Below are 14,962 nucleotides of genomic sequence, written 5' to 3'. Positions count from 1 at the left end.
GCCTGACTGTGCACTTTCAGTGGAACCTCAGCATCTGGATATCGAAGATGTAGGGCGTATCAAGGGTGGGCTACATGCAAATACAACTTTCCTATAAACTCCAGGTCCCCATCATCAAAGCATTTTATTATTTTTATTAAACCTTTAAAGACCCGGTCTGCTGCCTCAATCCGGGCTGAGGTCTCTAGATGAGAAGGTGGGGGCTGTAATGTTTTAGGAAGACATTTACAGCACCCTACAAGCCCCTACCACCAGCCATGATCTTCCTGCATAGAGAGACGCAGAGTCCTATATATTCGTTTACAAATACAAAATATAACTTAATTAGCTTTTTGACGGGACAGCAGGAAGGGTGTGAAGGGTAGGAACCAGGAGTGGCAAAATGTAAGAAGTTTGCACTACATCTTTAATTTTCGCTATTCAATGTACAGCGCTGCATAATATGTTGGTTCTGTATAAATCCTGTTTAATAATATTTGTTTCTATTAAAAGGTTTATTAGTGAAAAGACGATGAAATGCGTCAGAATCTCGGTTATGTTTTCAGCACTGTGGTCACTGTATACACAACCTGATTGGTGTTTTCTGCCCTTCCAGAGTCTTCCACCAGTGGTACCGGCTCAGACAGTGAGATCGATGAGAGAAGACCGGTGTTTGGGTCGGGGGAAAAAGAAAAAATGGATCCCCTTGCAGAGGGCACTTCGTCGCGTTACTCCATGTTTAACAGCGTCTCCCAGAAACTCATGGTGACTACCAACCAGCGGTGCGGAATCCCCATATTTTCTGTGATAATGAATTGCAGGATTTCACTTTTTGTCTTTGTCCTTTTTTTAGGCCAAAATGGGTTTCCGCGAAGGGGAAGGTTTGGGAAAGTACGGCCAGGGCCGAAAAGAAATCGTTGAGACGTCAAAACAGAAGGGACGGAGAGGTCTCGGTTTGATCTTAAAAGGGTTCGAGAAGGATCTGAATGTGGACTGGAGAGATCAGCCCGAGGTAAGCTGTGACCGCATGGAAGATGTTTAGATGTAGAGATGGAGGGAAGTGGTGGATCCATAAGGGGTGCATAGATGGCAGGGGGACGGCTGTAGGCAATTGGTGGATTAGGGGGATCCGCCTGACGTAATCCATGATGGCTGCATAGGCGAAGAGGCATTAGGTATAGGTAATTTGTGGATTTATAGAGGGTGTGTGAATAGGGGAATCCGCATGGAAGATGTTTAGATGTAGAGATTGTCCTGAGGTGAGTGGTGGATCGATGAACGGTGCATAGATGAAAAGGGGGTCAGCTGTAGGTAATTGGTGGATACATAGAGGGTGTGTGAGAATTTGGGGGGAACCACCTGACATAACATAGGGTGCATAGATGTAGGTCACGCCTGATGAATAATGGTGAGCAACCTTTAAAACAATAAGAAAGAACACTGCCCTAAACGGTCCATAAAAGCAACAGTGACAGGTTCTCTTTATGGAAAGCTCTAATGTTTTCCATACACTTTCCTTATCAAACCATGTACAAGACTGTTCTCCATCTACCTTTTATGTGACCCTGGAAGTGTTTGCAGCGGCTTGCTTCCAGAATCACTTTAGGAGGAATCTGCTGTCTGCTCCCCCCACGCCTTGCACCCTGCTGGCCATCCTGAGTTACAGTCTTCTGGTGTTGGGAGCCACCTATGTGAGTGACCTAGAACAAGCATGCAGTCAGTGAAACATGAGAAGTCTGCTCTTACACATTCATCAGTTGGGTGATTCATAGAATTCATCACAATATTCTGTAAAAAATGCTTGAAGCCCTATAAGGAAAGGGTTTCCAGATTTTTCTGTTGTTGGCTCATTGGGAGCTGTCTGGCTAGGACGTCAATTTTTCTTTTTTACAACTATATTCCAACAAACCTTTAGATTGTCTCAGCAAAGTGTTTTAGGGCTAGTCTTCTAGACTTTTTTGAATCTAGTTCAACTAATTTATACAACAATTTATAACGGTTACTATTTTTCTTTGAATATCACCCTAAAAAGTCCATTGGTTGTTGCTGTGATGTGTGACCCCAGCTTGCTCCCTTCTCGGCCCAGAGCGATTTACCCTACCAGGGTGCAATGACTGTTTCATTTTCATATCAACCACATACATAACTAAACTCTGTAACAAAACACTCCTGAGGAAGCAGACTAGTTCTGTGAAACGCGTTGGGTGAGCAACTTTATTCAACTTGTTTCGAGCCTTCAAAAAAATTCAAATTTCATTTGTTTGGTAGCAGAACTTTATCTAGTAAATAGGCCCCTGGTTAGATTTGTCTCTGTGAAGATGTTTTGATGTTGTGCTTGAATATTGTGGATCTAATTTTAAAATATGCATAAAAAAAAATTATGTGATTTTCAAAGAATTAATTATTTAATTGTGTTGGTACTCCGTTTTTATTTAGGTCTCCGACCCCTTTCTACGTATGTCATTTTGGAATGTGGTACCTCAATAGAACTAATAGTTGAGGTCCCTCTTCTAATTCTAAATTTATCACAATATTCTGTTACATTCTAAATATTTTCATGTTTATTATTTGCAGGCAACAGCTTATGAAGAAGTTGATTGGTTCCCAGAATGCACCACAGAGATTCCAGATGCCGATGAGCTGTCTGATTGGATGACAGTGGGAAAGGTAGGATGTTGATTGGTAATAGTAAGGAAGGAGGTGTGTCAAGCTGTCAGGGATGGCTCCGGTTGGCTGTGTGGAGGGAAGGGGAAGACTTTCTTGAGAAGGACTCTTCAGTGCCTTCTTCTGAATTGTCCATCTTCCAGTACAGAGCGGGGAGGATGTTTGGGATAACGGTTAACATTCCTTACTGCTAACTTTTCTTACAGAGGAAATTGATCATAGACGATGAGACGGAATTCTGTAGAGGACAACTGCTAGAAAGCCTATTGGAGTGCAAGGTGAGAATGTGTCCCGTTAAATATTGGGGGCTCCTGAGGATGACATTAAACCCGAAAGAACCCTCACAAAAGAGGAGAAGGGACATTGGAGCAAATTTGTTTATTGCTCTGTGTAAACAAACCTCCTGACGGATGACAGATTGAGGCTTTTTATTGCAGCTGCATAGATTTTGAAACTGAAATATGTAAAACAAAACATACTGAAAATAGAAAAAGGTTTCCTGTGCTGATTTGTATGTGATTTACTATCAGTTGTTTAAAAACGGAATCCCACCAGACAGAAAAACAATATTTCTCATGTCATTGAGGGTTAATATTCCGAGTATGGATAGGGAGCTTTAAAGGTTGTATAGCATAGAATGGACAGAGGGCATATACGGGGTACAGTAGTGCCCAGCTGTTTTTTTGTTTATTCTTGTGACCCCCAAAAAACAACTTACCCAAGTCTTATCCTAGTACTCTACTGTCAGTTTGAATACATAACTGTATCCCAAGTATTGCATTGCTCAGAACACTATATTTATTATATTTAGCAATTCTGGGATGGAATTGGTCGGCCAGTTATTATTATTACACATTATCTATATGGCGCCCACATGTTATGCAGCGCTGTACAAAGTCCATAGTCATGTCACTAGCTGTCCCTCAAAGGGGCTCACAATCTAATATCCCTACCATAGTCATATATCATTAACACAATCTAAGGTTAATTTGGGGGGAAGCCAACTAACCTAACTGCGTGTTTTTGGAATGTTGGGGGAACCCGGAGTACTCATGGGAAACTCTTTGCAAACACAGGGAGAACCTGCAAACTCCATGCAGATAGTGTCCTGGCTCAGAGCTAACCACTGAGCCACTGTGTTGCCCATCACCCACATTTTTTACAAGGTATAAGCTAAGCAACACCTCTGTATTTTGTTTTGAATCTTTTGATTTGTATCTAGCTTAGTAGCTTTATGTTATCAATAGGTCTACATCAATCGATTATTAAAACGCTTTTATTTGTTAATACTGCCATATTTAATTATATACAAAAGAGTTTTGTAGTTTTAATAAACTTTCTGTTGTAGATTTACAGTTCTACTTCACAATAAAAATAAATACAAATGTTACTACCAAATATGAACATTACATGCGCTTAAAAATCAAGTTTAAATGGTTTCAGAGATTTTCAATGAGTTAATAATAATAATATTATTATTACACAGTATTTATATAGTGCCAGCATATCACATAGCGATGTACTAAGGCCATGGTCGTAAAACTATCTGTCCCTCAGATGCGCTCACAATCTTATGTTCCTACCATAGTCATATGTTATTATTACAGTCTAAGGGCAATGTTGGGGGGAAGCCAGGTAACCTAACTGCATGTTTTTGGAATGTGGGAGGAAACTGGAGTACCCGGAGGAAAACCACACAAACACAGGGCGAACCTGCAAACTCCATGCAGATCTCCTGGCCGAGATTCCATCCTGGGACCCAGCGCTGCAAAGACCAGAGTGCTAACCACCGAGCCACCGCGCTGCCCTAACACTTTCTTGTATCCATTTCAGAGCGCATTCGATGAGCTTGAAGGTGAGGAAATGAGAAGGGCAAGAACACGCTCCAATCCGTATGAGATGATCCGAGGAGTCTTCTTCCTGAACAGGTGAGTTTCACTTCTTGCTGTCATATTAAAGCAGTTCTTCCCTTTGTCTCTGTTTTATTCCTACAACACAAAAGTTTCTTCACTCCCCTATTGCTCTGTTCTTGAGCATGTAGCTCATTCCCTTTCATATAAATGAGGATTGGCCCAATAATGGAGAACTCCAAATAATGAGACGGGGAACTTTAGGAGACGACCCTGCTCGCCCTATGACAGGAAGTCTGTGACTGGCAGGATCACCAGTTCAGAATAATGGGAAAAAATCCAGGAAGACGGAAATGAATGCAGCCGCCACAACTAATTATGACATTTTCTGGTATTCTTATTATTAGTGCAGTGCCTTTCATACTTTACATTTTGTTTTATACAGCTGCACTTTTAATGTTGTGCCATACCAGATAATCGGCAGATTTACTCATCTGTAGAAGTTCACATTTATTTTGCTGCAGGTAAAAACAATCCACAGGCTTCCAAGAACCCTGTAATATTCTGACCCTGTAGGGCTTTTGTTCTGCCCCCAAACCCTAGAGAATTGAAATGTGTTACTGATGTTTTGTAAGCTTTTGCTGGATTGTATTAGTGCACTAAACATATGAAGATTTCATGATATTGGTGGATATGGGCAAGCATGGTGGCTCAGTGATTAGCACTCCGGCCTTTGCAGCGCTGGGTCCCAGGTTTGAATCTTGGCCAGGACACTATCTGCATACAGTTTGCAGGTTCTCCCCGTGTCCCTGTATTTCCGCTGGGTACTCCGGTTTCCTCCCACATTCCAAAAACATGCAGTTAGCTTAATTGGATTTCCTCCACAAAAAGTGACCTTAGACTGTATTTAAGACATATGACTATGGGGGGGACATTGTGAGCCGCTTTTAGGGACAGCTAGTGACATGACTTTGTACAGCGCTGCCTATTATGTTGGCGCCATATAAATACTATGTAATAATGCTGATCATTGTACATGATACGTGCAATAAACAGTCGGGGACTGTTGATCGTGCACGCCTCATTTTTAATGACCAGGAAGTGAAAGGTGAGACGATTAATGCTGTGTACACATTTGCAATAACTGGCACTGGCAACTATCAGCAGCAGTTGTTAGCCATCAGTCATTCACTGAACCAGCAGAACGAGACAGGCCAATCAAAAAATTTTGCCTTGGGCAATGAAATTCTAGCATCTGCCTGTAGAATTATCTGTTTGTATTTCCACATTCCAACTAAAGTAAATTAATTGGCGGTGGCAGGAGGTACCTAAATCAGCAGACGGAACAGAAAGCTCAGGTGTTGCGACCATTCTGTGCGTCACCATTGTGGAGATGTTCTTTACTGATCCAGAAAGGAGGCAAAGCAGTGTCAGCCTGTAAAAATGCAATGTTATGTACAGTGTTGTCACTAAACCCATATTGCATAGCAGGGATGGGGAGACCACAAAAGGTTTTGTATTAAAAACATTTTGTCAGATTTTTTTTTTATGTATTTGTAAGGTTTATCTTTATCATCCTGAAACCTTAGAGTAAAAAAACTTCTCATCCCAGCAGATTTATATATTGTTAATTCTTCAGTAACACACTTTGTATGACATGTCCACTTCTTCTATTCAGGGCAGCTATGAAGATGTCCAACATCGACCATGTGTTTGATTACATGTTCACCAATCCGAAGGATTCCCAGGGGGTGAGAACTGTCTTTGGCTTCTCTCTGTATGTTGGGTTTTTATGAGCAAGTGTCACGGTCACCTTTTGGCTGCAATTGTTGTGTGATCCAAGATGAGGGGTAACACTGCTGCTGGCTGAGCTGTTCATTTGCCATATTCACCTGGATATTGCCTCTCAGAGACTGCATGCCCCTGTTAGAGTTTAGCCTCCTGGCAGATGAAACAGGAATACCTGAGGAGCGGTGTCTAAGTGTCTATATTCACCAGAGTACCAAGTTGCCACCAGACTGGATTTTGCTGCGGGGGGGGGAACACCAGGTTGCAGCCCCCAGGCTCTCCCCATTGGGGAAAAGAGGGCTTCAGTGTAGGGACAGCCAGGATCAGATATTAGGTAGGATGTTAACGAGAGGCAAGGTCTGGGCAGGCAGCAGGTAAGCATAGTTCAGGTCCAAGCAGAGGTCAGGGCAGGTGGCAGGTAAGCATAATTCAGGTCAAGAATCCAAGTCTCAGAAAGCAAGGCTGAGGATCCAGCAACCAAAGCCTGAAACAAGCGAGGTATAATTAAGACTAGCAGCCAATAGCATGACGAGATTAGAATCAGGAACCTCAGAGTAAGTGCAGGGGATGCTGAGAAAGTTCCATCTCCCCACAGTTAAAGGGAGGCTGAGGATGCTGCAAGACACTTGACAGTCAAAAGGCTTTTTCAGGAGTTTGTGTAATTCTCTAAAATTATGGCTGTGTCATTTATATATGCCCCTCCTGATATCCTGATATTTACATTTCAATGAACTCTGCTATTTCAGAAAAGATAAAACCAACTTTAGGGGTGCCAGGTTTGTTGTTTGCTCTTTGTATTATTAGCTTTGCTCATTAAGGACAAAAGCCCCATGTAACACCAGTAATATAATTTACCACTCTTTCCCTACCTGCTGATCTGTTCAGCACCAGAAGCTGAAGAAAATACCTCTTACTTTAAAGTATGAAAGAACATGTTACACACGTCATGTGACATCTATGGGACAGGTATCCCAACCACATAAGGAATCTATTACCCTACAATGATGACTAGGAATAAAAAAAAAAAAGGGTACGCATAGTTTCTGGGGAAAGTAACCTACATATACATACATATATAAAAAGAACAAATCCACCTTATGGCTGGCTCCTCACAAGGCAGAAAATACTGTGACATAGCACACCGGGTACTCAGAATAGGTACTCCTATATCAGAATAGGATGTCACATTTTCATGATTGAGCCATTGTGAATACTCCATGCCTTTTCTGTTTCCTAGAAGCAGCTTGTGAAGGATAAGGACTCGGAGTTGTTGTACTTTGCAGACGTTTGTGCTGGTCCAGGCGGCTTCTCGGAATATATCCTCTGGAGAAAGAAATGGCACGCCAAAGGTTTTGGTATGACCCTGAAGGGGCCGAACGACTTCAAACTAGAAGACTTCTATGCTGCATCCAGTGAACTCTTTGAACCCTATTACGGTAAATACCCTTTATTGAAAAAGCTAACTAAGTGAAACAAATTTGAGAAATGTTTAATTTAGCAACAGATTTGTAAAGTGGTTCATCATTCTCTGATCATTTACCGGTATTTGGAAACACTATTCAAAAGCTGCAATTTTAGTAAAAATACATATAAAGAAGTTGAAAACGAATTGGTTTATGAAAATTCATTTGTGCTATAAGAAGTGTTGCTGGACACCCCGCACCTCCTTCTACCTCTTTTTGTTTTCTTTGCTGACGTCAATTCAATTTCCTTATTTTTGACAGGTGAAGGAGGAGTGGACGGTGACGGGGATGTCACCCGTCCAGAGAACATCACTGCTTTCCGGAACTTTGTCTTGGACAATACAGACCACAAGGGTGTTCACTTCATGATGGCAGATGGGGTATGTCTTCACCAGAATCACCATTTATCTGCTTTGTTACATAGAAACACAGAGGAGCAATGGCAGCAAAAGGCTAAGTGGCCCGTTGAGTCTGCCTTTGTTATTTCTCCTTATTTAAACCTTTTTGTCTGCATAAACGTGTTCACAGGCTCCCTGTTTCTGCTACCAGTCTTTATTAGGTATCCCATGCTTTGTTTTAGAAAATACTTTCTTGGGTTAGTTTTGAACTATCCTCCTGCAGTCCTGCAGGATTTCCCCCCTTGCTAGAAGTCACCTTCCTTAATGGCAGCCAACTTGTAGTCTGTTGCAGATTGCATTTCATTAAAAGTTTTCCGTATGTTTTGTACTGATGTGTTCTCACAGGGGTTCTCGGTGGAGGGTCAGGAGAACATACAGGAAATTCTCAGCAAGCAGCTTCTCCTCTGCCAGTTCCTGATAGGGCTGTCTGTAATCCGCACCGGTGAGTTCTGTATAACTTTGTCAGTGTTAGCTATTGAATTGAATTCTTCTGTATACTAAGAAACAATTAAAAAAGGGCAATTATGTGAAATTCATAGTTGCAAAGCCTAGAAGATGCATAATAATGATGCGTAATAATTAGCTTCAAAGAAAAAAAGTTTCTACAAATTAAAATTCAGTGTTCAATAAATTTTGAAACTTTTAGCCTTTTTATATTGATATATACATTGATGATATATGTGACTTGACAATAAACTGTCACTGTACAAAGAATATACCCAGTGTGAGCCACCTCATTCACCTGCAGTTGGGAGTGGATCTGAAAATTACATGCTGAAGAGATTTTGTTGATATCTCCTCTCTGTGACCGCACTGTAAGTGAGAAAAAATCTATAAAAAAAAAAAAAACAATACAGACTGCAGTTTAAACCTGACAGAGAATGCTGCCCTCTTCCCACGTGTCCAAAACTGAAAACAAAATTAAATAGAAAGTTTGTATAGATGGATTGAATTAACACTGTCGGTTTTTATTGCATGCAATGAGTAGTGTCAGGGTTCTTGCTTTATATTGGGTTGAAGATAATTTTTAACACGTCCAGGTACTGTACCTTTAGAACCCCTATTTACATGTTTCCTTCTGCTTTTTTTAGGAGGTCATTTCGTCTGTAAGACCTTTGACTTGTTCACCCCATTCAGCGTGGGGCTGATTTACTTGCTGTACTGCTGTTTTGATCGTGTCAGCCTCTTCAAACCAGTGACCAGCCGGCCAGCTAATTCTGAGAGGTGAGTGTGGTAGAGAGTGATTGCTGGTGGTGTCCTGTCGGACAATCGCCACATTTTATAGTTGAAATCAGAACCTAGAATTGGTGGTTTTTCTTAAATATTTTATGTTTATGGAGCAAATAAGTACCTGTGTATTGATCTGTATGATCTTTAAAGACAAATAATATCCTGGCATTAGCCAGAATAACACCACAATATTAACTTTATATGAAAGGGTAGATAACCCTTTTATATAAAATAAAAATTACCCTTTTATTTCCTTTCATTTTTTTTTACCAAAGGGTTTTCTTCCCTCAACAGGGAACATTTGCATGGAGTTTAATGGTGCCAAATATCAACACTAACAACACATTATATGCTAAAAAAACAATTTGTTGCAATTTATTATACAATATTATCAAAAAAAAAACACAAAACGATAAATGCTTGCAAAATGCAAATAATGACAATTCAGTAATCACATGATTTGTAATGATACACAATAACTTTTACAGTCCTTAACGCGTTATAGGCTTCATCAGAAGGACAGAACATTATTAGTACAGTGGTACCTTGTGATAAGTCTGCTTTGGAATAAGTCCAGCTTGGTATAAGTCCCGTTTGGACACTTTTTTGCTTTTGCTTGGTAAACAACCTTTGTGCTAGAACTTGTATGGGTCAAAATGAGTTATAACACCGCGCGCTACCTGTATTTACCTCTCTCGAGTCAAAGCCATGACTGGCCACGTGCGTCAGTACGCCAATTGCTAACATTCAGTGAACAACCCGCGCTATATGAACATCTCCTCCCTTCTCAGCTCTATCTTAGTAGGCACTTGACTCTTCTCAGTAAGGTAAAGGGAGGTTAAATTTTAATTTATTTCATCTACCGTGTTTCCCCGATTTTAGGACATCCCCAATAAGTAAGCCACCCTCGATTTTTAAAAAAAATAATTAAAATAAGACACTCACCCGTTTATAAGACAGCTCCAGATATCTGATCCTGCGTGTGTGTCCTTTATGCTGGCTGCAGCGTGTGTGTCTTTGCTGAAACTACTTCCTGAGGGAGCCGATTCCACATTTTCACAGACCTTACAGTGAAGAATCCCTTCCTTATCCGGAGATTAATTTTCTTTTCCTCCAGACACAAAGAGCGCCCCCTTGTGTTTTATAATGACCTTAAAGTGAATTATGGGGAAGAGAGTTCTCTATATGGACCGTTTATATATTTATACAGGGCGATCATATCCCCCCTTAAATGTCTCTTCTCAAGGGAGAATAGATTCAGTTCAGCCAATCTCTCCTCAGTGGAGCTCCTCCATTCCTTTTATTAGTTCAAATTTTTTTTAAAGCAAAGGAAATTGTTCACAAAACCCATTTCAAACTATTCTTAGGGTTCCAACTATAAATTGCCTTTCCTGGATTTACTTTCCTTGTTTGTTTGTTTGTACATAATGTTCTCATTTTCATCTCTTTAGGTACATTGTGGGGCGTGGCTTGAAGGCTGGCATTGAAGATGTGCGAAATTACCTGTTCACAGTAAACCTGCGTCTTAACCACCTGCGTAACTCTGATCGGGATGTCAATCTGTTGGTACCTCTGGAGGTGCTGAGAGGGGACCGACAGTTTCATGAGTACATGGTCCGCTCCAACGAGAGGTGAGAACTGTGCCATAGTGACTGGAAAGGTATATATATGTATGTGTGTGTGTGTGTGTGTGTGTATATATATATAAAAATATCAGTATTCTTCCTAGCCCCCTTTAGCCGGGTGTTTCTAGGTGACTACTGAATAGTTGGGTCACAGGCTTAAACAATTATTCTGGGAAGAATACTGTTTGTATAAATCTATGTGTGTGTGGGCAGCATGGTGGCTTAGTGATTAGCATTCTGGCCTTTGCATCGCTGGGTCCCAGGTTCGAATCTCGGCCAGGACCCTATCTGCATGGAGTTTGCAGGTTCTCCTCAAGTTCATTTTTTTCTTCCCATTTGGAAGTTGTTGTTCTAGCATGGGAGTGATGGGGTGCAATAGTGGACATTTCATTTGTAGCCTGCACATCTTGAAAGGCACTCATATGGCACCAATAATTCTTAACGAGGTATACAGGTATTAGGGCAACATATGCGGCCTTTCAGACATATTTTTTAAGGAAAATATTGCTTATTTCAGCAAGAGAATGATAAACCATATACTGCACATATTACAACAACGTCTTTGTAGCAAAGGTATCCAGGTGTTAATTTGACCTGTCTGTACTCCAAACCTGTAAAATCATTTTCTTGAAGCTCATCGTGGGACACAGGCCTGTTGTGTTTATGGTTGTATTGCATGGTACATACGTAAGGCTTGTTTGGAGTAAAGGTTATCAATGGCTGGCTGCCAGTGGAACATATACGCTGAAAGTATCAGAATCCTGTGTACCTTAAGAGGGGTTTTATAGTAACAAAACATCCAAAAATCAGATTACAGTTTCAAAGCTTTTTATATTTGACTTTTCTTTTGAAAGGATTGTGTTTACACAATGTTTGACCATTTGAACAGACCTCCGCCTGCGGTGCACTAAAAGACATATGCATTGGGGTGTGATTTAAAATGAAAAGCACTCAATTTTCCTGTCCATTATATCAGCTTTTGGGAGCACTGTAGCTCAGAGATCTCTGCTTCAAATGCCTTCTGGTGGGTACCAAAGGTATAAAGAAACGAATAAAAATTCAAAACCATTTTTATATTTCTTTTTTTTTTAATGCAACTTTAGTTCCATTGAAATGACAATTCACTTTTAATCTACCTGCTTGTTGTTTTCCTGCCTTATGACTTCCTGCTTCCTTCTCCATTTATTCCCCTTTCTTCTTTGTTCTGTCATTTGAAACTCCCTCTTCCCCTTCTCACTGACCTGCTATTTGGTGGCCAGCTGACACTTAGCGGCTCCATTGTCAGCAAGGACTATTCAGTCACTATGTATTCTGTTTCAAACTCTGCTATAATGCAATCTGCAAATTTTGTCCCAAAGTGCCATCTAGCAGTATGACACCCACATATTTGTCACTATTACATATTGACATATTACATATTGACAATGTATTGACATACATTGTCACATTAGACAGAAATCAATATCAGGTCATCTAAAAAGCTTTTATGGCAAAAGTGAGATAAAATGTATTTTTTGTCATAAACATTTTTATGCAAGATTTTTTTTAAGGAGCTTAGTACTATTTTAGGTGAACTTACCTCTGGTGCACAATAACACATATCAGTGTTCAACCCATACATTTTTTAGCTGGGTGGGAAGAAATTGTAGGTGAGTGGCTGCCCTTGTATTGTGATCCAACTCTGCAGTAACCACCCAAAAACAGCCATATGGTTACTGAAAAGTGCCCCGGGACCCAGCTAAAAGCGGCCAGGCAGAACACTGCACTTTCAAATTTGCTTTCTGTTATCAGTCAGTGCCCTGGTATCTCTCTCTCTCAAAAGCTTTGTTTCCTATTATTCCCTCTGTCCCACATTTTCACATCCCTGTATTTACCCAATCGGCATATTTTCTACTAGGTATAAAAAATAAAATTATTGTATATATTTAAATAAATATACAAGACATATTCGTAAAGGGCAAATTGCTCTGATGATGTTTATTCCGGAAATAATATATTTTTTCATTTTTTGCTCTTTTAGCCATTGTGAGGTTCAGATCAAAGCTTTGGCCAAAATCCACGCCTTTGTCCAAGACTCGTAAGTAATGAACACATATCATACGATATACATAATATATAATAATAATAAATATATATATATATATATATATATATATATATATATATATAAATAATGATAATTGTAGCAAAGATGCTTTTCCCACTGCTAGGATATATGGGTATAACAACATCATAATACCAGCTTGTAGATGGCAGCTGTACAGAGATGGGCTGGTAACATACAAAGGTTTTCTGCCCTAATTCTCTGCATTGGTTGTGTAGCCCCGTAATAAGTATTTGGTGTTTATAACAACATCAGCTTTTGATGTGCAATAACCAATGAGTTGTTTTCCAGGACACTGAGTGAATCCCGCCAGGCAGACATCCGAAAGGAATGCCTGAAGCTTTGGGGGGTAAGTGTAATGTATGTCATAAAATGTGGGTAGCCAGGTGGTGTTTTGGAAAGTATCAACATGAGGGTCCTGCCTCCTAACACAAGGGTTTTCTCTTCACAATATCTGCCTTTTTCTTTTTCTAGATTCCGGACCAGGCACGTGTGGCTCCAACCAACACAGATCCAAAAAACAAGTTCTTCCAGCTCATTCAGGTCTGTCCATAGTTAAAAGCTATCAGGTGGAAGATTTCAGCCTGTGAATCAAATCAGTTTTTAACACATTTAAAAAATACTTATAGTTTATAGTCTGGTGTGCACAGAAATTCAGTCATTCCTGACAGCCTGAGATTATACTTTAAAGCAGTGGTCTCCTACCCCCAGGCCAGGGACTGATCCTGGTCTGTGGCTGGTGAGTTGGGGGCTGCAAATGACAGGAGGCAGAATCACAAGCAGGCAGAAGCACAAGCACTCCTTACACTGCTCTAAATCTAGTGACAGCAGGAGCACAACCAGCGGGAGTATGGGCGGCTCTCCTCACACTGCTTACACAGGAGCAGAATGGCAGAGCAATGTATGTAAGGCTTCCCTGCCACCTGACGGCACACTACTCTGCTATTCTCAGCTAGTGTGGTGACAACAGGCGGAGCTGCTGAGAACAGCAGAGGAGTGTAAGCTGTACATATACCGAGGCAAAATTTTGTGCTTTGTTACTGGGCTCTGCTGTCAGAAAAGTTGAGGACCACTGCTTTAAAAAAAAAAAAAAAAAAAGATTCCAAAACCGGAAGTAATTTAGTTTTTTTGCCGAAGAGACATCACCTGTCCCTCCTGCAAAGAGGAAAAAAGCCTGCTGGCAATATTTGAATTTGTAAGTTTAGTTCTGCTTTAAATCACAGATTTAGTAAATTGTAACTAGTCCGAGTATCTGTCTGCATAGTTATATCATCATTCAGTAATCCAGCACTGCATTAGCTGCCTCTCTTTTATTGAGAAAAAGCTTTGTGGGTCACCACACCACAGAACACATTTTATAAATATAATGTAAAAATGTTGGCACAGAGTGAAATGATTAGTGTGTAAGAGTGGCCATCTCTGCTATAAATACTACTCCGTCCTTCTGGTTAAATACTTTTTCCTTAGACTGGCTTAGGTATTTTACATAAACGTCTTGAGTACTGAAGGCATTCCACCTAAGTGCAGAGAAGGGCAACTAAACTAATAAAAGGAATGGAGAAGCTCCGCTATGAGGAGAGATTAGCTGAACTGAATCTATTCTCCCTTGAGAAGAGACGTATAAGGGGGGATATGATAACCCTGTATAAATATATAAAGGTACATATAGAGAACTCTCTTCCCCATTATTCACTGTAAGGTTATTACAAAACACAAGGGGGCGCTCTTTGCATCTGGAAAAAAAGAAGTTTAAGCTCCAGATAAGGAAGGGATTCTTCACTGTAAGTGTAAATGTTGAATCGGCTCCCTCAGGAAGTAGTTTCAGCAACTACTATAGATTGCTTTAAGAAAAAGCTGGATG

The 14,962-nt window shown here is 40.4% G+C and overlaps 1 protein-coding gene across 1 annotated transcript in view; it reads left to right on the top strand.

Annotated features, from left to right (window-relative positions):
• Positions 1 to 595: 595 nt before the first annotated feature.
• Positions 596 to 14,962, top strand: part of CMTR1 (cap methyltransferase 1) — a gene marked incomplete at its 5' end in the record, with an annotated part of 23,965 nt that continues 9,598 nt past the window's right edge. Inside the window, 14 exon segments of the mRNA XM_072410018.1 lie at positions 596 to 744; positions 833 to 991; positions 2,554 to 2,646; positions 2,850 to 2,921; positions 4,477 to 4,571; positions 6,172 to 6,244; positions 7,519 to 7,717; positions 8,006 to 8,124; positions 8,488 to 8,584; positions 9,234 to 9,366; positions 10,824 to 11,003; positions 13,018 to 13,074; positions 13,393 to 13,450; positions 13,576 to 13,644. Of these exon segments, the coding sequence (XP_072266119.1) occupies positions 596 to 744; positions 833 to 991; positions 2,554 to 2,646; positions 2,850 to 2,921; positions 4,477 to 4,571; positions 6,172 to 6,244; positions 7,519 to 7,717; positions 8,006 to 8,124; positions 8,488 to 8,584; positions 9,234 to 9,366; positions 10,824 to 11,003; positions 13,018 to 13,074; positions 13,393 to 13,450; positions 13,576 to 13,644 (1,553 nt within the window).

Source organism: Pyxicephalus adspersus, chromosome 4 (assembly GCF_032062135.1).
Source record: "Pyxicephalus adspersus chromosome 4, UCB_Pads_2.0, whole genome shotgun sequence".
Taxonomy (NCBI): domain Eukaryota; kingdom Metazoa; phylum Chordata; class Amphibia; order Anura; family Pyxicephalidae; genus Pyxicephalus; species Pyxicephalus adspersus.
This window is presented reverse-complemented; position numbering and strand designations above follow the sequence as displayed.